The 25,622-nt window shown below is 39.1% G+C and overlaps 1 protein-coding gene across 2 annotated transcripts in view; it reads left to right on the top strand.

Moving 5' to 3' along the window:
* slc12a9 (solute carrier family 12 member 9) overlaps positions 1-20,722 on the top strand; it is a 36,871-nt gene extending 16,149 nt beyond the window's left edge. For both annotated transcript variants that reach the window (XM_022255466.2, XM_022255464.2), the window contains exons 5-14: positions 874-1,167; positions 1,390-1,497; positions 1,940-2,051; positions 2,649-2,806; positions 3,630-3,715; positions 4,449-4,573; positions 6,603-6,795; positions 8,570-8,735; positions 15,504-15,662; positions 16,378-20,722. In XM_022255466.2, the coding sequence (XP_022111158.2) occupies positions 874-1,167; positions 1,390-1,497; positions 1,940-2,051; positions 2,649-2,806; positions 3,630-3,715; positions 4,449-4,573; positions 6,603-6,795; positions 8,570-8,735; positions 15,504-15,662; positions 16,378-17,231 (2,255 nt within the window). In that variant the 3' untranslated portion in view covers positions 17,232-20,722. The remainder of the gene's footprint in view (positions 1-873; positions 1,168-1,389; positions 1,498-1,939; positions 2,052-2,648; positions 2,807-3,629; positions 3,716-4,448; positions 4,574-6,602; positions 6,796-8,569; positions 8,736-15,503; positions 15,663-16,377) is intronic.
* The last annotated feature ends 4,900 nt before the right edge of the window (positions 20,723-25,622 follow it).

The following is a 25,622-nucleotide window of genomic DNA, read 5'->3' as shown; positions in this document are numbered from 1 at the left end:
TGACACGTACGAGTTACATGTACATACCCAACAACCTGCCAGAGCAGAGAGCATTATTCTTGCGCGGACCGATAAACTGTTTTGCCGGAACTATGCATTCTTGTCTGGAAAGTTGAGTCCATCCAATGACATCACATTTTTGTGCAGATTTGTTTGCAGCCGTCATTGACCGATTTCGTTATTTCGAAGAACTCAGGCAAAGACTAATAAAAGCGCACAGAAAACGCCAATTTTTGCTGATTTAATGACGTAAAACGGGTTAATCCAACTTGCTATATATTAAACGGTGGAAACTATAAAGTCAATTTAACCCGACATGGCCCATCCCCTTTAACAAAGTTATGTAGAACACTTTCTTTGATAATTACTGAATTAAACTGAACTTTAATTAAATTAAATCAAATCAACTTCAAGACAACTAAATCTGTTGTCCTTAAGTGCAGATGTATCAAAAGCCATTGCAAACAAAGACTGTTTGGCGGGAGTTTGATTTTGCCAAAATATGTTCTTTTATCTGTGCATCTGCAAAAACACAGTGAAAAGTAAAGGGAAAAAGCTTTTGGTTTTTCAACAGTGAGTAGAAAATGTAGGCATTATACAGTGTGCCCTGCTGTGAGGAGGTTCATAGTGTGTTATATCCCCTTAGGGGGCAAATGGTACCCTTGAGTAGTACATCAAATTAAAAAGGAGTAATTTTTAGTATCCCTCAACATGTGTTAGCCGTGAGAGTGTAAATATTCACCATTTACAATGTATTTCTGCCCAAGGGGAAGTCATTGTCAGGTGATAAGGTGCACACTTCATCTCGTCCTCACACACTGAGTCCTAAGGCCATATGACAGCATATGGAATTTTCATGTTTTGTTGATGCAGGAGCTTTGTTACTATCTGGTGGTGGAATACCAATTGATGGTTGGTGGTCCTTCCTCTATTCCTCCATTGTGCTACTCTTTTGCCTTGTTGTCTGCCTCATTGGGGCAGGGATGTTTGCTCGCACCTCCTTCTTCATATTCCTTGTGGTCATGGCAGCTCTCATCACAGTCTTAGTCAGTTTTTTTACCAAATCTGAGTTCGAGGTACATTTCCCTCGTAACAATCAGCTGAACCCAAATGGGTCTGCTAACTACACAGGTTTCAAGTGGGAAACACTTCAGAGCAACTTGTATGGTAAGTATAAAATTGTCACTTTATGTTTCAATAAAGCACACTGAAGCAGTGAATAAAATTATAGTTAAAATTATGTTTAGCATGGGAAGGAACTAACCCCAACAATTAACAGATTTTCACAAAGTTCTCGTGTTCTTGTAAAAGAAACTGTACAGCTGCAGTATTCTTTAACATTTTCTTACTTTTTCCTGGCTTGATTCTGTGCACGTTTTCCCCTAACAGGTAAATTGATGCCAGATTATACCACATTACTTGATGTTAATTTCCTCGTCGTGTTTGCTGTATTGTTTAATGGCTGCACAGGCATAATGGCCGGGGCTAACATGTCAGGTACTAGTACTGATGTATTCCCTTTCTCAACTTTTTATTTTCCTTGTCATTGAAAGGAAACAGTCAAGCATGGTGATAGTACTATGTCCCGGATAAGAAATTTACATGAACAAGTTTTTGAGTTCAGTTACAAATTAAAGTTCTGAGGTGGAAATCATATCCCATTACTGAAAGAATTTTTAAAGGTTGATGTGTTGCCTGTTTAGGGAGCCAAAAGAAGTCTGATTTTTGAGATGACGTGGGCATGTAGTCAGTCACAAGTAAAATCACAGATGTGGTCCTAAGTGGCAGGAAATGAACTTTTTATGAGGAACACATGGTTTAAGGGTGGGTTGTTCCCCTTGGTATTGGAAGTTGAAAAACTAATTCCTGAGTCAAAGCTGTGTTAATCAAGCCCAGATCTCACAGTATGTATTGTTGGTAATTACTGGTGGATTTTTAGGTGAACTGAAGAATCCAGGGAAGTCAATTCCACTTGGAACTTTGGGAGCCTGTCTCTTCACTGGTCTGATATATGCCTTGATTGCATTCTTTGTCAGTGCAACCTGCTCACAGTAAGTTGTATCCTGCCATCTAGTAATTGTGCATATTTACCTTTCAACTTTTCCCATATTGCATGGGGATGTAGTCCCATATTAACAACCACACAACAGATGTCATGTAAAAATACAGGGATTCCCTGTGTTGTAACACAGAGGAGGTTTAAACACATTGATTTTAATGAGGAAATAAATATCTGCTTGGCCAGCCTTAAACATGCATTTAAGATCGGCTTGGGAGAATGGACATGACTCTGAATGCCTGTGGGCCTTCAACTCACTGAGAAGCTAACATCTTTCATTTGGACATTTCAGACCCAGTTTTTTCCTGTAGTTTTTGGCCCCACAACATCCATGGTCCTCAGAACATCTGTATTTCATTGTGTGCAGTCCCCACAAATGTGTGTTTATAGGAAACAAATGGAAATCACCAAAGTGCGAGGGTATGGCACCTGCTTCTGCAAATGTAATTTTCAGGTTTTCCCACACTTTAAAAATATTTTCTACCCTATGCAGTGATTTTCTATTTCAGCTTTGTTTTTCTTTCCAAGCATTATTTTATTTAAAATTATGATTTACCGGTATCATTTTCGTTTTTCTTTGCACTTTCAGAGAATTGCTATTGAACAATTATGGCTTTCTTCAACAAATCAACATCTTCCCTCATGGAGTTGTGATTGGAATTCTTGTTGTGTCACTCTCAGCAGCTCTGACAACCCTCATCGGGGCATCGAGGGTCTTACATGCCATAGCCAAAGATGGCGTATTTGGTATAAACCTGTTCTCTAAGGGCCAGATTAAGCACTGATTTTTCTTCTGATCTTTAGCCAAATCACCAAACTGACATGATACATTCGCAATGAACTGAGCTGAATTGAACTGAGCTTGTTGGTTTGGGTGTTCAGCACTTAAGACATGGTGGACAAATTGCACAGAATGGGCATGTGAAGATGAGAATGGATAATTTTGTCCTTAAATTTTATTGCACTCAAATTGCATTGAAACCAAAGAGCTTTAAATAAAAACTAGAGGGCTGACTCCTGTACAGATTGATTGCACAAACCTGTGGAAAAGTCAAAGTTTTGTAAGGTTTTTGTACGGTTATTTGGATATCTATGTCCATATTCTAAATTGATGCATCAGCAAAGCTGATACACAAAAAACCTAAATGCACAATCAGTAAATTTCACTTTCATTTTGCGCTGCATAAACAGTGAAAGTGTTTTTAATCATGCCATAGAAACCCCATAAGTAATGGCAGATAATGCCCATTGGTACTTTCCAATTGAATGTGCACAATCACACATTATTTTCATGTGGCACTAATGCCACAAGTTGAGCATCGCCACAAGTTCCATTGAGTGTAAAAGTGTCTCCTGCTTGTCATTGTTTTCATTTTTGTCTTTGAGGGTGTGGAATTAGTATTGTTTTAACATGGTTGCATTTAATGTGTATCCTTTAATGTAACATAATTGCCAAATTTGCATTGAACGTGCGTGGTCCTCACGTGTATTATCCTGTTGGGTTGAACTCGTGCTGTCTTGATCATTGTTTTGGGCTTTGCTATATGATTTCCCTTTGTTGTGTTTACAGGTTTGCTTCTAATGCCAGTATACAGGGGTGTCACAGCCAGTGGGAACCCCATTGTGGCAGTGCTTATGTCCTGGGTCTTAGTTCAGGTAAGCAAGATCAAGTGTGAATGTAATACCATCACCCAGTGTTGTAGGAGAGACCATCACAGGGCCAGATGCAATTTATCAGGTTTGTGTTGGACCCTGTGATGGTAATCAAGAAAGCGGGATTTGATGGGACTCCACTGCTATTGTTGTACATCACTCACAAAATGTAATTGGATCTACATGTACTTGAACCTTTTTTGGAATGGTGCACCAGTTTCATGCGGAACTAAAATTGTCAAGAACTTCAATCAATCCAAATAGATTTTCGGTTTCAAATAGTTGTATCTAGAGCATGAATAACTTCTTGCAGTGTCATTTCTTGCTACAGTGTTCATTAACTAAAGTTGATATATCCTCACTTTTCAAGCTAGTGCAGTCTCTTCATTGCTAGTTTCCTAATAGCCATATATTTCCATAAAGTTACACTGAGTTCAGCTTACGGAAAGAGCACTATTTGAAACCAAGGTGTTTCAGAGTCTCAGGTAAAATTTGGTTCAGTGTGACTCTGGTAGGCTAGTTTGAACAAAGGGGTAAACCTGCTCCATGTCCAGTGCTGAATGTCTGATTATGCTGATTTCTGGTAAATTGGACAGTGTAGGATTAATCCTCAAAGAAGTTTCAACATATTGGTCTTCTAAAGGTTTTAAATTTAAGTAAGATACGTGTCAAGTATATTGTCCTAAAAAATTTGTAAGTGCTTATTCTTTGTTTTTTCTCTTCTTGACTTTGCTAGCTTGTTCTGCTCATGAGATCTCTGAATGCTATTGCTCCACTTGTCACAGTGTTTTTTCTGCTCTCCTATGCTGCCACAAACCTGGCTTGTATGGCCATGGATGTTGCTTCAGCTCCAAATTTTCGGTAAGTATGCTTGCAGTAATAATAATAATAATAATTTATTGATTTATAAAGTGAAAATTTTATATAAAAAATGTTCAAATACACTTTCATTAAAAATCCAGTAAAATTGCACTGACAAAACACATATAAGCAATTAAAACAATGAGATACACCCGAAAATATAGTAATTCATACATCTAAAAATATTAGGCTAAAAAAAATAGTCGGTGTCTGGTTAGCTTGCGTGTCATTTTGAACGTGCGCATAAATTTTTTTCCATTTTTTCCTCAAAATTTTAAAAACAGTGCCCTCTATTTCTGCACGGCCTGAATGTTCGCGAGTAGACTGATTCCCGGCCACAAGTCCGAAGGACAATTTATTTAAGAAACCAGACTAATTCATCGGTAGCTCATACCCGGTGATAGATCCATTATGACTGCATAATTTTGATGTTCAGCATAAACAGTAGACCATGGGTAGGTTACAAAGTTGCAGCCAGCTGATCAACAACTTTGATTAAATATGCCACTCATTTCCATGTCCGTTGCCAGTCTTAACCCCTTCGCGCCGGGAGACGGTAAGAACCGCCGTAATAATTGAGATCCTCAGCCCGCCTTTCAGCTATTATTCTCGGCCCACGCTCGAGCGAACATGGTGAAAGAAGGCAGACCCTGGCTCTTGTATATATGGTGATTGGCCTTTGTGTGTAGCCAAGAAATGAAAAGGCCGCATCTGCATCATAATCACCATGTTCACAATAGTCCCCACTTTAAAAAGAGGTAACAGGAATGTGGAAGCTTGAGTAGAGCCGCATGCCACTGAACAATGAGCATCCTCACTGTGTAATTCAAAACGTGCAGAACATGCAGGGCCACAAACCGAGAATTTGCGGTTTGGCAGGTGGTCTTCGTGGCCAAGCGAGGCTGGAATTCTTGGAGTCGGCTTTCAGAAAAAAATTCCTGCCGTCAAGGGGTTGAAAAGCCAATCCCCCCCCCCAAAAAAAATGCATCGCTGCATCAATTCTGGTACTTTGGTCTGACAAGAGACCGAATATATATATATATATTTTTTTTTTTGTCTAATGCAAAAATTATACATAAATACAAGATCAATTACACATCGAAATATGTAAAAAAAAACAGTAAAACGAACATTAAAGCAATAATTATAACATCAACAATTACATGTTGGGAGAAGACAAAAAGATCAAGTTAACCTCCCGGAACAGATGAGTCTTTAATAAAGATTTAAAGACACCAACACTATTTGCTCTGGGAATGTTAACAGGAACAACATTTTAGAGTTTGGGAGCCACGTCTACAAAAGTGCAGTCAGCCAAAGTGACTGGTATGACTTGTGGGATAACTCAACAGAGTGTCCGCAGGTGATCTTCCAAGATTATAATGAGACAATCACTCTTTAAATACGAGTTCATTGAGATACGGTGCAGCCAAGCCATAAAGACATTTGTTGGTCAACAGCAGCACATGTATTTTGAATGTGATTCTAAATCTCACAGGAAGTCAATGTAGGTCAATTACCAATTGAGTGATGTGACAGAATTTGTATGAATTACAAACAAGTTGAACATAAGCATTCTGAACATGTTGAAGGTTGTGAATTTGACAATCTGGCAAACTATAAAGAAACCCATTGTAATAATCTAAATGACTTTAATAAATGCATGAATCAAGAGTTGCAGTTTCCCTGCAGTGGTAATTCAGCCTTCAGAAAGCAAACACGTCCTAAAGAGTCAAATTTAGCTGGGAAAATACTGAAGTATTTACTTAGAAGAACAAGTGATGTCCATGTATGGAATATTGTCCCTTAAGTTTGGTTCTTTTGAAATACAATAAGTTCAGAGCTTAGTTCTTAAAAAAATTAATATATTGTTGTTTGTAAATGTTTACTAATTTCAAGAAATTTTCTGAATAATGTTGGTTGTCAGAGAACCATTAGAAATCAAAATGGTAGATGCCAAAAAAGAAAGTGACAGATTGGAGCCTTGTATTAAAATGTCCATGTTGATTTGACTGTGGTCATTCCACAGACCATCATTCCGGTATTTCTCCTGGCACACTTCTCTCCTTGGTATCATCTGCTGCCTAGTCATGATGTTCCTGATCAATCCCATTTGGGGTGCTGTCAGCATTGCTGTCTTCATCGTACTCTTCCTCATCAACTCCTTCCGCATCAGTGAATCTGAGTGGGGCTACATCACACAGGCACTGATATTCCATCAGGTTTGTGGCCCAATTTAGCTCCTGCTTATTTTTGCCATTGATCACCATACCAAGTGCCATTGGTACCAAGTAACACTTTCCCTGGCTTGAGCCAACATTGCTGGCCAGCATTTGTGGTTGACTCATAGAACTGCTTATTTATGCAGTACATGTAGTCTTGGAAGGTAAGCAGATTTTCTTCAGTTCACCCAGTATTCTCACCCTGAATAATAAATGACACAGGAATCAGGAGGTCATCCTGGCTGGTTTCAGCCATTAAAGGGGCTTCTTTAATAATAATAATGATATAGCTTTATATAGCACACTTATCCGGAAAACCGAACAACGCACAAACATACAAAATACTCGAGCACAATTAAAATAATCCTAACAAAGAAGATGAGATTTCAGTTCTCTCTTGAAGATGTCCAAGGATGTAATTTGACAGAGTGAAACTGGAAGTTTATTCCAAATGGCAGGTGCTGCCCTGGCAAAGGCATGCTGACTGTAGCGGATAGTTCTGGCTCTTAGTTCCACCATTATGAACCAGAAGATCTGAGAACCCAACCTCTTTGCTTCAGGCAGATAAGCTTGCAAAGATACCGAGGAGCTTGTCCATGCAGGATCTTAAATATGACAAGACAGATGTTGAAACTGATCCTTTTGGATATCGGAAGCCAATGTAGCTCTCTCAATATAACTGAAATGTGGGCGTATTTACCACATCGGACAACAACCCGAGCTGCATTATTTAGGACACATTGTAGACGAGATATGGATGTGGCTGGAAGGCCAACTAGCAGGGCATTGCAGCAATCCAGATGTGAAGAAAGTAAAGCATGGATGACCTTTCCTGCAGTAGCCGTTAATAAGTACAAACCATTAACTCTAGCTACCCAGCCTCTTAAACTCCAGGTTTTATCAACTTTGACCAACTCTGTACCATACACTATGAACTTCTTTTTCAACTTTGTTGGATTGATGAACAAAGACCTGAGGTGATGATGTTGGATTTTGATTGAGTGGGAACACGTAGGGTTGCTCCATGAAGTGACTGGCTAGTGGTACCATACATTGGACTGAGCTTGACTTTGTCAGGTTTGGTTCTACTGCTATGCAAGGTACCTCTATACTTTGTAAACCCATCCATGCCAAATGACTCAAACTTCAACAGCACTTGTTGACTTGTTGGAATTTAACTTGTTCTGTCCAATCATGAGCCAGACATATTAGTGACCTGCTTGTATCTGTTGAAATTTGTTATTTTAAAGTCAGCATTGTTTCTAGTCATCAGGCTTTAGGGTTAAGACGCAGTTTCTTTGTAACCATTGTAATCATGGTACCTGCTTTGAATAATTCATTGAAATTGAATCCCAGGGTATGGGAACATGATGCCCAACAGATGGTCAGAAATGTTAAAGTTTCAAACTCTTGTTGTATTGAAAATACTCATATCTGTTTGGAATAGCATGAGAAACATTTGCTGTTCAAGGGACTAATTTCTGTGTGCTTTAAAGCACATTGCTTGCTTTGTCCAGAAAGGCGACACTATTTCTTGCAAAAAAAGAGGTTACTAGTGAAACAGAGAGGGGCATTGTCCAGTTATGAATTTGATGCTGAGCAATATATTCTGACTAGCATTTTAATGAATGGCTTCAGTTGAGAACTCCTGTCATATTTCTGCTCATGTTTCCAATTACACAATACACATCTTCATAAAAAGACCAGCCACTGCAAGTCTGTGTTGCATCTAAGATTAATTTCTATCTTGTTTATGGTTTTCTTTTTCCTGAAGGTGCGTAAGTATCTTCTGCGACTGGATGTGAGGAAGGACCATGTCAAGTTCTGGCGGCCTCAGATGCTTCTCCTGGTTGCCAATCCCCGTTCCTGCTGTGAACTGATACGATTCGTCAATGACATGAAGAAGAGTGGACTGTACGTCCTAGGTCATGTTAAAAAAGGTAAGATTAGTTTGACTGGGTCTGGTTACTTTCACTCCCGGTCCAACCTGACATTGTGTCTTTAATGCATTAAATCTTTAAAAATCCTACTGTCAACTCAATCTTGGAATAATTTGTAACACTTTACCAAACTCATTAGATTTCACCACTTGAAAGATTTTAAAAGTGTTAAACTTGAACACTTGATTGCAGCATCCAAAGCAGCGCTGAGTGAAAACAAGTGGCACGAAAGATAACAGCATCTGGCTGTCACTATGAATTTCTGCTCGGTTAAAATGCAGTTTCTCGGTTAAAACTGGTGTATGCCGTCTGATCACTCAATTTAACCGTGTTCATGTTTGGTTAAACTTGGGGTAGCGAAAATACAGGGTTAAAATGGGGTTGTTTGGGGAACTGGTAAAGAGCTCTGCTCATTAACCCCTTTGCAACGGATGACGGTAAGAGCTGCCGTAAAAATTGAGATCCTCAGCCCACTTTTCAGCAAAAATTTTTGGCCCACGCTCGAGTGAACACGGTGAAAGAAGGCATACCCTGGCTCTTGTATATATGGTGATTAGCCTTTGTGTGTAGCCAAGAAATAGAAAAGCCGAATTTGCATTATCATCACCACACAGGGCCACAAACCGAGAATTTGCAGTTGGCAGGTGGCCTTCGTGACCAAGTGAGGCTGAAATTCTCAGAGTCGGCTTTCAGAAAAAAAATCCCGTAGTCAAGGGGTTAATCTGTGGTCAGTTTTGTGGTTTTTCAGCTCAGATGGCAAGGCCGGCTATTCAGTTAAAACAGGGATCTTCTGGGGAATCACACTCTGCAGTCAGTTTTGTGGAGTACAATCCCTAAGGCCAGATGAATTCCTTGGTGCGTGGCCCTAATCCCTAACAGTATACTTAATAGCTTTTAATCACCACAGATTGATACAAGTGAGTTCTTTGCACCTATACTCAGCACTTTGTAGGCCTATCCTGTACCTATATGTATTAGTTTTCAAGCATCATGCATCCTTTGTTTCTCAGGATAGAGACATTTTATTTAACGCATTTCAAATCCCTGCCGAGCAATGGAGCCCCTCACGAACCGGCAGATCCGTGGATGGAATGCAACATGCAAGCTTATGTATAAATGCGCCCGATCTTCTGCATATGGTGAATATTTTTTGCTACAAGCTCTCATGTCAGCCAAACCACCGAACCGCACCTAAAATCATTTAAACATGGCACTTTCTAACCAAACCGACCCACGCTGTTAGGTCCGGATGTTCAGCTTTGAAATGACATGGCATTGACAGCAAAGGAAATGCATTCAATTGCAAGAAACGTTGAGAAAAAACAGACAATAGAAACAGGATAACAAGTTATGTATACCCATGTTAGCTCAATTCATTGCTTTATATGTCAGAAATCAGTGAATTTATTGTGTAAAGTTACAATGAACATGTAGGTTTGGCATTTCAGCCACATTACAATACTAAATTCTCAATACATTTGGCTTATGTGTATTCAGAAAACATTATGCATACAAATCTCTGAGATGCACGCCCTTACGTTCTATACTTGGCCAATGAAGTTAGAAATAGATGTTCAAATGAATTTTGATTGGATGTTGATCACAGTCGAACTCACACTCGATGTCAACGGCAACTCCAGTGGAAAATATATTTTGGGCCATTCGCATAGAGGTATGGCCTCAATTTGCATGTTACATCTTTTCATTCTTGCTATTGGCTGAGACGATAATGAAAAGAATGTACTAAGCTTGGGGATGGGGGGATTGACAGATTTCTAATCACGAGTTCGGCGTAGACTGTAGATTAAAAAGTGCAATGTAAGGTTTAATTTGAAGAAAGTAAGAATGAGTAATTCCTTGACTTTTAATCGGAGTTTAACATGGCTAAAATGGGGTAAACATTTTGGCTTGATCTGTGTGGTTAAAATGGGAATAAAATCAGGGTGGAATACTTTTTAACCGAGAAACGACATTTAACCCTATTTTAAACGATCTAAAGTTCATAGTGTTTTGACTTTAAGTATAGGGAACTTCTTAAAAGTTGGAGCATTCTTTTTCCCCTGGAATGCTGTCTTCAGGAACACTGTGAGCTCTCTTTGGGAATTGGTTAATGGAAATACATGTAAGTCACTCCCAAGAAATGTGCAAAGCACTGTCCACCGTTCCACTCACAAGGGAAAGTTATTCTTATTGTACCACTGTGATAGATTGCAAAATATTTATTAGTAATAATTATAAAGAGTATTTATATAGCGCCTTTAACCCCTTCGCACCGGGAGGCGGCTAGACACGCTGTAAAAATTGAGATCCTCAGCCTGCTTTTCAGCTATTATTCTCGGCCCACGCTCAAGCGAACGCGGTGAAAAAAGGCAGACCCTGGCTCTTGTATATATGGATATATATATGGATATATATATTTGATACACAGTTTAGTTGCTGCAAGAGATCAGCGGCATCAGAAGAACGACCAACTTCAAAGACAAGCCTTGCAGCACAATTTTGATGTTTCTGGAGCCAGTTGATCTCACTTTGACTGACACCATACAGAAGAGAATAAGCCATTTGTGAGTTAAATTGGAATAAAATCTGGTACACTGAGTTATCTGATTGCACATTAACACAACAATTTGAATTCCCCAGAGTAAGGACACTGTTGCTCTACCTCGTGATCTGGGGCAGGCTTTTGCATAGTGACAACCATCCCTGGAATGGACTCGTTCCTTTGTGCCCTTCTTATCCATTGAAAAAAGTGCACTGGTGCAAGGTGTCTCTTATGTACCGGTAAGCTTGCCCCGAATCACCAGGTATTGCAATGGTGTCTTTATTCTGGAGAATTCAATCGATATTTACATGAATATAAAGAACTCAGTGTACCCATAGAGGAAGGACACAGAAGGAGGTTGAACTGCGGGGGCTATAACATCTTGCTACACACCATCTGTTTCACAACCACAAAACCCCTTTGTACCCTATGATCGCCGCTGCAAGTTGTCGCTGGTAATCCGCATCCTTAAAACTTTGTATACTGAGGTATACTGCTTGTGTAACCTGGAAAAAAGACACACAATGGGGGAACTCGCGAAAACCAACATGAACCAGGGATCAAAAGGAAGAGTCGCAGGATATTCTCAAAAAGAAATGACAAAGGAAGATCAAATTTGATTTCAACAAGCAAAGAACAACAAAAAAAATTTATTTCAATGTGAACAGAGCAAAAATCCAAAACAAACCTCTTAATCAGGACCAGTAATTTTAGCTGTGTTTCTTAAATGTATAGACCAGGAAATATACTCAACTCGTAACCAATTAACTTAAACCAACAATACTGCTTAAACCAAGACAAATGTCAACCAGTACCAACACAGACTTAAATTATCAACCAACACGGACTTAAATTATTAACCAACACGGACTTAAATTATTAACCAACACCGACTTAAATTATTGACCAACACCGACTTAAATTATTAACCAACACAGCACTAGTAAATAGTCGCAAAATTAAAGCAATCAAGCAAGAAACCTGCAAAAGTACAAGAAAAGGAAGGAAAAGTCAGTAATGATCCAGGTTTCAAAGTCATAAATCAAATCAAATAAAAACATGAACAGTGGTGAACCTGTAATCTGCAATCATTGATCAAAAGTTTAAATGAAGAAATACAATTAAAAAGAAGAAACTCTCTGTACGTAAAATCCAATGCCCCAAAACCTTGAACATCACTGCTCTTTAACAAAAACAAAAAACTTGGCTATCACACTATTTTACATGGGCTACAGGTCAATGACCTGGTCAATTAGGCAATGTTCAGCACAGGCCAAGAGCTTTCTCAGGAGATAAACAGTCAAGTCAGAGCAAGAAGGGCTTAATCCTTTCTGCAAACAGAGGGGCTAAACTTGCACAAGTCAAACTGAGTCAAACTCTGCAGGGCACCATAGACTTAACAAGTAACTTAATACAGGGCAGAGTGCAGCTCTCCTGAGAACTTATAAACCAGTCTATTCTAGTCATGAGTCATGCACCAGCTCTAAAAATTACATCATCTTCATGCCCTCCAAGCATGGACAAACTATGCCACATGGCTGAAACAAAGAATACTGGGGTACTACACTACACTGTACATGGGCTGAACTCTCATAAACACCATCAGCTTGAATTTAGCTTGACTCAACATTATATACATGTCTCACAGATTTATGCCTGCATAAGACGTTTAGCACAAAAGGACTTTTCAAAATTGTGGCAAAACTGTAGTCAACTAGCTAAAAAAAAACACTAAGAATCAAGTATAAACCACAATTTCTCTGATGAACTACATGCATTCTAGGGGGTTTATCGTTTAAAAGCCTCAAGCAAAACGCAACTTCTCTGGCCAGAAAGTAATAAAACACAATCCATATGATTCAGTAGTCAAGCAAAAGTACAAAAAGCAGTCTAGTCTTGTAACAAGCAATCAATTGTTATGACTAAAAACAAAGCAAAAGAGTGTATTCCTGAGTTCCAAAAGTCCTATGCACTCAAAACTTCACAAAACCAAGAGTTCCATCGAAGTTTTCATCTCAATACTCCATTGATTCGAAAACATCAAAAATAGTACAATCAAGATACAATGTAAGAAAGTCCTAGGATTTATAATCTACAAATTCAACTCACCAAGTTTACAGCAGACCAAAGCTGAAGGCAGAAGTTGCTCAGTAAAAAAAAGAGCTGTTAATGTGGATGCTGTGGTCTCTCTTGCTGCCGGTCCGCATCTGACTATATCTAAGGAACTCACATGCATCAGGTCTTGTGCAATAGGGCATGACAGGATATTTACTCTGGGGATTATTTTGGAAAGGGGGGGGAACCACTCCTAGCAAATTCAGGGCAAGCTAACAAGAAATTCAATGTTAAAAGCAGGGGGACAACTCCTCTACACAAGTAGGTAAAGCAAAAACAACTAAGTGAAAAGAGTCCCCTCTACACTTGGATAATGGAACAGTGTATCAAAAATTAAACATTTTCTTTACGATGGCAAAAGCAGGTCTGATATCAGGAATATTTCTCTCTCTATTTCCTGGTCACAGCAGTAGTTTGTTTTTAATTGCAAGCAAAAACTACAAGTATTGCTAGGATATTACTGGCCCTGCTTGTCCGGCTAAGATGCAGCCAGTAATCAGGCATTTTTGGAATGTTTTCGACCGTCATTGAACACTTTGAAGTGTCTGAGTTGCAACTCCTGTGTCTTTCCTCTATGGTGCCAGATTTTATTCAAATTTAACTCACAAAAGGCTTATAGAGCCTGAAAGTAAAAGGCCTCGCAGCAAGCTTCCAGAACCCTCACACGGTCTGCCTATGGGGATTTCACATGGGGCGTCCTGTCACATTTGATAATTTTGGCAAGAGTGATTTCTAACTGAAAGCACTCCAAGAAACACTCGTGTCAGAAGTTTCCCTTTGTCTTCTTCAAATAATATTTAGGAAAGGTCACCTGAAGATGGGTAAAAAAAACAAAATTCATTTCTTTTTCTGCAGAATCGTTCTTACAGTAGGTCTCCTTGTTTGTTTTCATTCCCTGTGCTTATATAGAAATGAGATTGTACAATGTTGCAAAGATTTACCAACCTGCAGTTGATGAGTTCTAGATTTAGTCGAATTGACCTGACACAGTTCCTTGTCAGCAAAGACTAGATTATAAATTAGAGTTTGTAAAAGCAGGTTATAGTGTAGCTTTTAAGTTTATTTCCTTATAATTACAAAATCCTTCATCTGTTTTGGTCTGTTTTTATTTTGGCTTTTACCGAAAGACTACCATAAAGTATAATTCCTTAACTGTTCATTTGAGTACGAGACTACCGAATTGTACTGCTGTTCATATATTTTAGATTTTCAGAAGTGATAGGTTAATTTTTGGCAGGATATTTCTCTTTTAGGTCAGGTAATTTTTCAGTTTCCATAAATTGATATGCCAGCAAATATTTTACAAAAGGCCTTTTTACGAGTAGAGTTTTGAGAAGTAACTGAACGAAAAATACTGCAAATTCAGTATTGAATGTTACCATGAGAGAATTAGATAGCTTTCTGGAAAATTTCTTAGGAAATGTCAAGACAAAGATCAGACTCCATACTAATTATTCAGTTTTGAGACATTTATTCACCGAAGTCTTTCTTAGTGAAGACAATGTCAGTGAAAGGAAATGCACTGTGACCTAGTAAAATGTATTTCACTTTGTTCCCAGGCATGCATAGAATCATTTACTGTGGTACAACATAACCGTTGTGTTGTGACAGGTTCCATAAGTTGTTATACACCAATTGGTGACATTTATTCCCTCAGGCGTACAAAGCACCCCTTCAAGCAGGCAACATTTGTATGATTTACCACACTGTATGACAAAGATTTTCAATTGTTTTACTTCCTCAGATTGTCAAGACCTGGAGAAATAACCAACATTCCTTGATCAGAATTGCATGACTATGTTGATTTAAAATTTATATAAAACCGTTTAAGTGTAATTGTAAAAAATGAGTCTGAAAGTGGTAAGTTGTGCGTGTCTTAAATATGCAAGTGTATACTTGGGTGTAACTTTAGGTGTACATGGACAAAAATTGAATCAGGCTGTGGCGACATTTGCCCAATCATCAACGTGGGTGGACTGGACTTTTTTCAGAATTTCTTTTCCTGACCTGTTGTGGTGAAGCAGGTGCATGATTATAAAATTTTAAAAGCACAGTCTCACTCTTGCAGCTGTCCATAATGTAACTGAAAATATTCCCAACAATCCTTTCAGGTGCACTGGATGACACCTATGATGATCCTGTGCAGAGTGAATACCCAGCATGGATTGTCCTTGTGGAGAAACTCAAGGTCAAAGCTTTCATAGAGCTTACGCTGGCACCAACTATACGAGAAGGGGCACAGCATCTCATAAGGATATCAGGACTTGGAGGTAATTATCCGAAAAATGTCTTTGTTTTTCTGTCACAGGGGTCTCTTGTTTTATCTGGATAAAAGTCATTTCCCTCCATAAGATCGGGCTTTAAAAAGGGAATAAATATGTGCTTGGCCAGTAACATGCATTTAAAACTGGCTTAGGCGATTGGATAAATGCCCAAGCCGCAATTACCAGTTTTCATTCTCCTGAGCTGGTCTTAAATGCACATTTTAGACCAGCCAAGCACATATTTATTCTTATTCATAAATACCATAAATAAATACCAAAAGAAGTCAATACATGATAAATTTCAAGGATTTTGATAAGGCATTTTACTTTCCTTTTCCTGAACACCCCTGTCCAGTTATGGTATATTCTTTGTGCAAGTCGTCCAGAAGAATCTCCTTATGTGGACTTGGCGTGCGCGTGGCGAGCTGTGCGTGCCACAGTGCATAGACTTTTGACCAATAGGAATGGATTAAACTGTCTTGTATTGAGGTGCCAGGGCGTTTTTATGCCTCGGGCATTATCAATTGCAGTTGGTATTATCAAATGTTAATACATGGTCATGTTGCACATAGTTAAATGGGGAAACTGTCTGAAGTATTTATGAATAGTAATTCAAATGAACTTGTCTAGGTACTACATGTATGTAACAGTCTTTGAACAAATTTTTGTTTGAAAGCTTTTGAATTCTGATTTTTTTTTCATTTTCATTTTCACCCAAAAGGGATGAAACCAAACACAACAATCATTGGTTTCTATGACAGTGCCCCCTCCAAAGACTCCTTCCAGAAATGTCACATTACAGGTCAGTGCACATCTTATGGGATAACAGAGGATTCTGGGATTGACGAGGAAAGGGGCCTCCTTATGAATGCCTTTGATCCTCTACGGCCTTTCAACAGCACAAACCGATTGACCGTGAATGAGTATGTCATGATCATCAGTGACAGTATCCGGTTGAAGAAGAATGTCTGCCTGGCACGCCACTTCAACAAGTTTGACCGGGATGCACTGGCTGCCAGCAAGGAGCCTGGATATGTGGATGTCTGGCCCATCAATTTTTTCAAGCCTGAAACAAGTGGGTACCTTGACACAGCCTGCATCTTTCTCCTCCAGCTAGCCTGTGTGCTGCACATGGTGCCAGTCTGGCGCAAGCATACCCTTCTGCGAGTCTTCCTCTGTACTAGTGAGGAGGAGGAGGCAGCTGTGATCCAACACCGACGGGAGAAGCTGGAGAGCTTCTTGAGTGATGTTCGCATCAAGGCCCAGATTGTCATGGTCAGTAAGCAGAATGTCAACCCACTAGCCATCCTGAGGGATGACTCCCTCCCGAGTACTGACCATGGCCGTGCACAGCTGGTCTACTCCCAGGTATCAGATAGCTACATACAGGGAGTAAATGACATGATCAGAGAGCAATCCGCCAAGACAGTTGTAGCATTTTGCTACTTACCCTTACCGCCTACTGACAGCTTACAACAGGCTGATTACATCAGGCATCTTGATGCCCTGACCTTTAACTTACCCCCAACTGTTCTTGTTCATGGTATACAAGAAGTGGCCTGCACAGCATTATAACTGCTCTTTGATTTTGAAAGAACTCTTACAAGTTACTAATATAGTAAACTCTCAAACCTTGTAGTCACATAACTTGAAACTCTGTTTATATCCAAGTCATACATGTAGCTCATTCTCATCAAGTTTCCAGTTGGTTTCCCCTGCCTTATCCTGTTGGAGCTATTCCAAGGTGTACATGTAGGTTGTTTACGCTCAAGATTGAAAAACATTTTCATGAGACATCACTACCAAATGCGCTTTGTTTTGTTTCACGTTGGGGTAATTCGTATGCTACCCCTGCTATTGCACAAGTCACAATGGCCAACTTTTAACAATGATTTTGCACTTTGAATTAATTTGACTGGTACCACTTACCCAATTTGTATTCTGTGTTCAATTGTTTGCTCTTGCTGATAGCCGTTTGGCTGCACTGGACACATGAAGTAAATTTTGTATGCCTGATCTGTGAGTTAGCCTGATTGCTGTTACTGGTATGAGGATTTGGGACCAACACTAACACACCATAAAAAAATAAATGTTAAAATTCCTGCCTTTTTGTGTATGTTCATTTCCTTTCATGTTTCACCTTTCAAGTAGTCCTCACTGGAGGTAGAATCGCGAAATGAATTTACGTTTTCCTTGAGTCCTCACTTCAAAATTGCATGTTACATGCACTATGGTTACACCAGTTCCTGGTTGTAAAAGGTCATGTTAATAAAGAGCTGTGCCTCGAACAAGGTTATCCTCCAATGCACTCCACTGGGAGTTTGAAAATCACTCCACTGGTAATGCAAAGAATCCTCCAATGCACTCCAGCTGCAGTTCATTGGCAGGTACTACTGACTGGCAGTAAATTGCACTCATAGAGCAAGGGTTAATAAAGAGCTGTGCCTCGAACCATTCTAGTACAGTAGCACTGAAGATGCGCATATGTGCCCGAAGTTGGAAACAAAATGTTAGGCAAGCAGTTTTGAAAACAATCAATGCTAGCAAGATATTTATCAAAGATTTGTGAGAGTTAAGTAACAAATGTAAGGGTCTATCTGCATATATTTGTCAATGTTGTTTGTTTTTTTAGGTCAAATCTCCCGGCTTTGTTGCGATTATTATGCAAAGTGTTCCACTCTACTGAGTTATTGGTGTTGTGTACATGCTCAGCAGCCATTCTACATGGCCGCCTATGGACACTCGCACAGACATTTACAATGTAGGCTATGTTCTTTTTTTGTTTATGGCTTAGGAGGGAGTTTTTTAAAAGGAAAAAGTCAGGAATTGTAAACTGGTCTGATTCCAACCTTGGGAATACAAAGTCACAGAGGCTGTATTGGCACAGAACCAGTCTAAAAAACAGTTACTAGGTGTGTGCCTAGCAAATATCTACAGCCTTTGGATGATTCCCTTCCATGATCAATGAAAAGAAGGGAAATATGTCCTTTTGATGGCACAGCCAGGTAGACCGAGTTGTGGTGGATGTATAAATCAGGCTTGATTGCAGCCAAAAATTAGGAAACCTCGCTTAAACTTTGAAATAGGGATACTTTAAAGTTTTATCTGTCATCATATTATTCAGAAAAACTGTCAAGGCATTTTGTATGATACAGGGTACAATTCTTTGTGCTATAAGTAATCGGCTTTTACTGGACATCCCTTGGTGTAAATTGACTCCTACTTATTTTTATCTGTAGGTGACATTTGCTCACAGTGTCACTAACAAGCTTTTCTGGCACAAAGCTGACGAGATGGAAAGGTGAATTTGTATTGCCAGTTGTGAGATACACATATCTAACACAAATATATAACCTGTCATTAGGCTGATGTAGTGCTATGTTATTATTTTGTCAATTTTAAACATTGTGACACTCATTTGTAGCAAATATTTTGTATTACATAACACATTGTCATATCTTCCTCGGACTGTCTTTTAGGCTGAATATATTTAACATTAAGAAAGTGAGATACTTTTGTCATGTACCCTTATTCTGTTTAAGGATTGAGGTAATTTCTGAAACTTGAAAACAAACTAAAAAGATGTCCCATGCTGTTACAGGTGTTTTTTTATTAAAGTGAGTTTTCAGTTGTTTTATGTTGTGAATAGGATGCAGAAATGATTTTGGTCTGTTGCGTCTGTCTGTAAGAGCATTTTGAAAAATTTGTAACAGCTAGATAAATACAACTAAGCATATTTATTTGAATATTGATCACTAAACTATGAAATGAATTGTTGCACAGATTGATCTACAGTTAAAACTGTCTAAAATATGTGGTGGTACATGTAGTTCCTTAATCATTAACGTAAACCTAAAGGAAGAAACCATTATTCATTGGAGATCTGAAATAAGAAAACGTTATAATGCATAGTTAATTGAGGTTGTTGTAGAGTTTAGGACAAGAACATGTAAATAATTTATGCCACTATCTGTGCTTATGTAGCAGTGCTGGATGAACGAAGATGTTTGCCAGACTGGAGGAGGTGATTCAGAAAAGATTGACCGTGATTCTGTTAACATTTGTAAATGAATTATTGATACATTATTTGTTTGTCAGTTTAAAGCAAACTGAGACTCTGACTCAGAATGAAAGGACAATGATGGCTTACAAAATCTGATGTTGATGACTCGTACACATGCTGTTATCCTTCATTTCTTTCATTCATTCATGAGTGTGGGAGCTTTGCACAACTTACTGTAAACCACTCCAGCTGTCACCACATTATACACAGACCCAAGACTTGGCTGGGTACCGAGCCGCGGTTGCACGTTGGGATGTAATCATGAAATAGTGTATTTTATTGAAGTAACCCTCTTCAAATTCACCAAATATCGTAGTGAATCCGTGGTGCATGGTATGTAGGGCTCAGACCAATGAGGATGTAATTTGGTTGAGAAACATTTTCATCATGCCAGGTTACTGGAAAGGACACCTCTACGAAACAATAGCTACAGGAGTCAATAGCACTCTTACTTAGTATAGATCACTTCATCATGCACTTGATGATAAAATGGAATAGTAACACTCATGCGGAAATATTTTAAGCCACATGACACATGGACAGTGTGTGATTTTTTAGCCGTTTACGTTGGGAAAAGCGTCTTGAAGCTGAACACTAACATTTTATAGAAGTTTTCCTGCGTGCTTTACCACTTATAAATCGAAGCTAATACAGGACTTGTCACTTTTGTATTTGATGTATTGTGATTGGTGACTTCGACCCCATTCTATATTTATGTTGACACATTCTTTTTACTTGCATCCCAGAATGATATGCAAAGGTAAAGGCCATAGCTGTTCTCTTGAGGTTTGGGATTAAAGTACTTTTTGGAGGAAGTTATCTTGCCCAGATTTGGCTCGAATGGCAATTTTTATGTATTGCCCACATTATGTAGTCTAAGTTGAATGGCGTTAATACGTAATTTTGTAACAAGTATAATAAGTGAAGCGGCTGACATTATTGAAATGTATACAAATGATCTAATGAAATGTTAGTTGAATAAATGGTTTGAATGTTAAGCAGATACCCTTTTCAACATGCAACTTCTTCGATGTTGTTTTTGCATAAAATTCCTATCCTTTAAAAGTCTGAATTATTTGGCTCATCGGAGATACCTGAGCTTTCCTTAAGATCTTAAATCTATCAACAGTATGGAAATGAAAGACCATTCAGTTATCGCTTCCCTGTCCGTTTCTTTTCATCCAAATTTTGGCCGCCTTCTTTTGTTTGTGTTGAATTTGTAATCACATTTAAGTATGGACTCTTTGTTTCCAGCCAAATAGTAAGCTCTAAATGGAAAATGCAACTTATACTTTTTATAGATATGGTGAAATATGGTCTTTACTGGACAATGCATGAAGAAATGAGTCTCGAATAGCAGAGCTAAACCTTCTTCCCTAAAATCCTCAGTATTTTTAAGTGGCCAAATTTTAGAAATAATGTGTTTGAGCACTTTTCTTTAATTTCTTTGATATCCGCCACATTTTTGTGTGCATATGGCAAACCTTAGTATAGATTGGTTTCATACTTTATGTTAGGGCAAACCCTGTTATATAAAATTGACATCTCCCCAACGCAAAAAATACATCCTGAAAATGTATTAGTTTCATTCTAGATATATTTCTTTCGTCCTTTAAATATTTGATTCGTTTTATATTTATTTTATTTAGTCCAATATATATTAGTTTTTGTCATCTATATTATTCTTTTATATATTTTTTTGTACTAATAAAGTTATAAAGGGCGTCCCATACCATACCACACTGCCTGACGCATGCACGGAGTGCAATTTTGGGGTTATAATCTTAGACGACGCAGACCAACAGAGGGCAGCAAACGCTGCGTGGCCGGTTTTAGTGGTTGCGTTAACCAGACGATCGGATATCCGAGGCAACTAACCCAGGACTCGTTGACGAGAAATGCTTGTCACGTGGATATCCTGTGTAGTACGGAGGAAGCAAAACAGGTGATTATAGCTTTGAATCAAAGATCTATAGCGCGGCGCTACACGATATTTGCTTTGAACTACATAAAAGTTATGAAAAATGCCACGGTTCGAGATGTTTGACATCTCTGGCAACTTTTGGCCAGGAACTGCCTAACATTGTTACACTTTACAGATATATGTAAGATACGACTACTACTTTTTACTAGTACTACTACCACTACTATACTAAACTACATTTCCGGGTTTAAAAACAGTCCGTGTTTTTAGGCTATGACATTTTAACCATCCTTCCTGCATGTTTCAACTAAGCGATAGCTTGTCGGGTAGCCTACAGGCACAGTATCTGTTTTTCTTTCTTTCTTTGTTTTTTGACTCGGAAATTCTTACCGTCATGATCCTGACAAATCTTTAATAATAATAGTCAGGTGAGAGAATTTGATGAGAGAGAAAATGAGATGAGAATTTGACCATTTACGTTTTGGACATTTTTCCCTTTAAAAACGGATCCTCCAGATCGAATCAGAAAAAGGAAAGACCTCTGTAAACTTCTGTATCTATATGTAAATGTTCGAATCAATTAAAATAACACAAGAAATTTTTTAATTTTTAGGGGGGCGATAAAAAGGGATGATAGTACTCCGAGTCCTGTATCATGTGCAAATGGTTGGCAGCCTCCTTGGAGCTTCCTTGCTTCTTATGTATGTGCACGTGCTGAAAGGCCAGCTGCAGTAGCACTGCAGTTAGACTCCTCTTAGGGGTGTAGTTAGTTTGGACAACAGTTTTAATGTTGGTATAACACTGGCATTACATGTACAGTAGGCCTTTATCAGGAGGTTTAATCCAAAACAAGCCTGCCTGCATGTTGCCTTCAGTACACGTGGCATTTTTGCTCGTACGTGTACATGTGAAGCTACATGTAGCTACAGTGGGTGATGGTTCAACTGAGGCTGGCGCGGTTTTGTTAGAGCATCTTGTTAATCCACTCGCATGATATTATAACAAGTTTCTGGTGCATAGTGTCCCCAAGATTTTTCCAGAAGGGGACAAAGTACTTTTTCAGGGGGGGGGGAATTTGGGGGAGGGAATTAGACAATTTACGGCTGGAAGGGATCAATTTGAGTGCTTTTCAAGTACATTAGTGATTTTTATTCCTTTCATCTCTTTTGTTTCATTTCTTTCGCGTTTTTCTTCCGTTTTTCACTTTTCACATGATCCACTTGCCCCCCATGAGATGCCCATATACTGATGGGACACACCCACTTTTGACTTGGTCAAGGTACTGTGATGTAGCTCTAGCCATTTATTTGATTTGAGGTAAAACCCATAAATGAGGAATCATTGATAAAGTCCATTCTTCAGAAAACTGGGATCTCCAGACGTTGTACTGGAACTTGAAGAACAACTCACTTATATGCAACACAGATACAGTACCTAGGAAGAGTGATGGTAATTTGAAAATACTCCATGGTCCAAGCTAGGTTGATAAACCCATGTGTCATATTCCATTACAAGTTTGTAGAATAATTTGAAATTTTGTGTTTTTCCATACAACAGACACAGATGCACGTACATGTACATGTATGTTGAGCCCAGCTGGTGAGTTTTATACGTCCTAACATCAATAATGCCAGGTAAGCTTAGTGCTGTTTTTATTTCTTCATGTTTCCTGTTTGTTCTTCACAAGTTAAATACCCATGTGGATGAAGATTTTAGTGACTCTCTTGCAGCAAAGTTAACAATACAATGTGTTAAACATGTCAGATGTTTCTACTTGCCAATGAGTTTGAAATGATTCAGCTGTTATTTTTATAGGTTTAGATTTTGTCCGTTTCTCTCAATCCTACCTGTACGTGTAGGTACTGTGCCAAAGGTTCTGAATAATGTCAGCTGTGGCAGAATAGCAAGGAAGATTGGCAACAAGTTATTACCCTTAGCTTTAGAGTTGGGTTTGGAAAATACTGAGATACAAGCGATCAAGGTGCGGCACCCACATGATCTCTTTGGTCAAAACGCGGAAGTCCTCAGTGAATTTGTCTCAAGAAATGGCGAGAATCCTAACATTCTGGCAAGATTGTTGACTGCCCTCAGAGAAGACACTGTTGGTCTTAATAATTTGGCAAGAGGTATGTACATGTAGACGTGCCGTTAACTTAATTTTCTTTCTTGGGGCCAATTTCCATATAAAGTGTCTAAAGAAGGTAATCCTACTTTTTACCTGACCAAGAAACATGACATCAGTATAATACTGAAGTTAAATGCTGTTAAGTAATATCTTGGTCGTAAAAGTGCAGTGCAAAATGGCCTTTGGAATATATGTCCCTGTTCTTGAAACCTGTCTACTTTATTCTGAATTCTGTTGCTCAAATGTTTGATGTTACGAGGTTAGATGCTGAATGCATGTGGATTTATACTTGTGCTGCAAATGTCAATTATAAGGGAATCAGAGAATATGAGAAATTTATGCTGAAAGATGTTTTATTTATAAATAATGCTCCATTAGTGAAAAAGAATCGGAGTCCTTAAATTTCTGCTTGAAAACGTAAATACATTTTAAAAATATGGCATCTTACAAAAAGTAGGCTGGGGAAAGCAAATGATATTTTACATCATCTTTTGATGGCTTACAGAAGTTGAGCAATATGCAAGGAACCAAGTTCAATTTGGAGATCAACAACAAATGGGTGGCCCTGTGCAAACTGACTCATTGGCAGTTACTTCTCTTGCTTCTTCAACCATTGTTGTCAACAATCCCAGGGGCCCTGTCACGGTTGGCCATTCACAAGACAATACATATCATCAAGGTAAGTATCACCATGTTTTGGTAAATAGTACAGAAAATTAGCAAGGCGATGCTCCTCACAGTAGCTCCCAAGCTTTCAGACCTTGGTCCTTTTATTCTGCACGAATGGGAGATTGAATATGAAATGCTGCTCATGTTCTTTGTGTTGGTGTCCTAGCTGCGAGGCACACCTGCATGTCATCACAAGTGTGAGATGTGTGTCGAAGTGTTGTGCTGAAGATAATGGTTGCTATTTTCTGACACTGTGCAGATGTTTGGTAAATCTGATGGTGAGGCATAGCTGTGTTTCTGAGACGTAAATTGTGTCACATCTTTTGCAAGTGATGCAGTAAACAAAGTTTGTCATAGTGAAGGTGTACTTGCCATGGGTGCAATAATGGCTGTGTAGGCTATTGATGCAAGTTGAGGAGTCAATGTAATGGCGAGTATTGCAGTACAAGCACTGACGGGTAGGTGCCAAACTCATCAGTAGTACAGGTGTGTATCAAAACTATGCCAATTACTGTCACAAGTGACAAAGACACTGACCAACTCAAAATGGGGAGCCACAGCAGCCACCTTAAGAACAACCTCCCTAGCCCTGTGCTGTTCCTCTACAAAACTTGCCTGTCCTGTATGGGAAAGATCAGCCCGTGCCAAGAAATTTGACCCAGCTCCTGCTGTTTAATCACTGGATCCCTGAAACCCACCAACAAAAACAGCCTACCCCTCCTTGCTGGTATTGCCTCTGCCGGTATCAGGCAGTGTCTCACATTGAGATGATATATGCCACAAAAGACAAACGCCACCTCCTCCCTGGACTTCAACCTTCCACACAATGACTAAAGTCGGGATGAAGCTTCCTCAGCCATATTCCAGGCCCTGACAAAATTCCGGAAAGAAACCAGACTCCAGCTCTGGATGGAAGAACTCCAAGAATGAACCACCTCCAGTTGACATGGGAATTCCACCTGCTGAAAAACTCCCTGCTGCCTCAGACGCAGAATGGGCCCAGTGGAAAACTCTGAACTGTCTGAGAACAAGAACTGGATGATCCAGGGTTGCTCTGATCAGATGGGATTACAAGACTGGACCAACCTCCTGTGACTGTGGAGAAGCAGACCACCATGGAGCACTCTCTCATCTGCCCTCTACTATCCAGTCCTTGTGACCAAAAGACATTGCAGAGTTTAATTT

The sequence above is a fragment of the Acanthaster planci genome, linkage group LG16 (genome assembly GCF_054643075.1).
Source record: "Acanthaster planci isolate LZ-2023a linkage group LG16, COTS_SCS, whole genome shotgun sequence".
Lineage (NCBI taxonomy): Eukaryota > Metazoa > Echinodermata > Asteroidea > Valvatida > Acanthasteridae > Acanthaster > Acanthaster planci.
The sequence above is the reverse complement of the archived record's forward strand: the minus strand, read 5'-3'. Positions and strand labels throughout refer to the sequence as shown.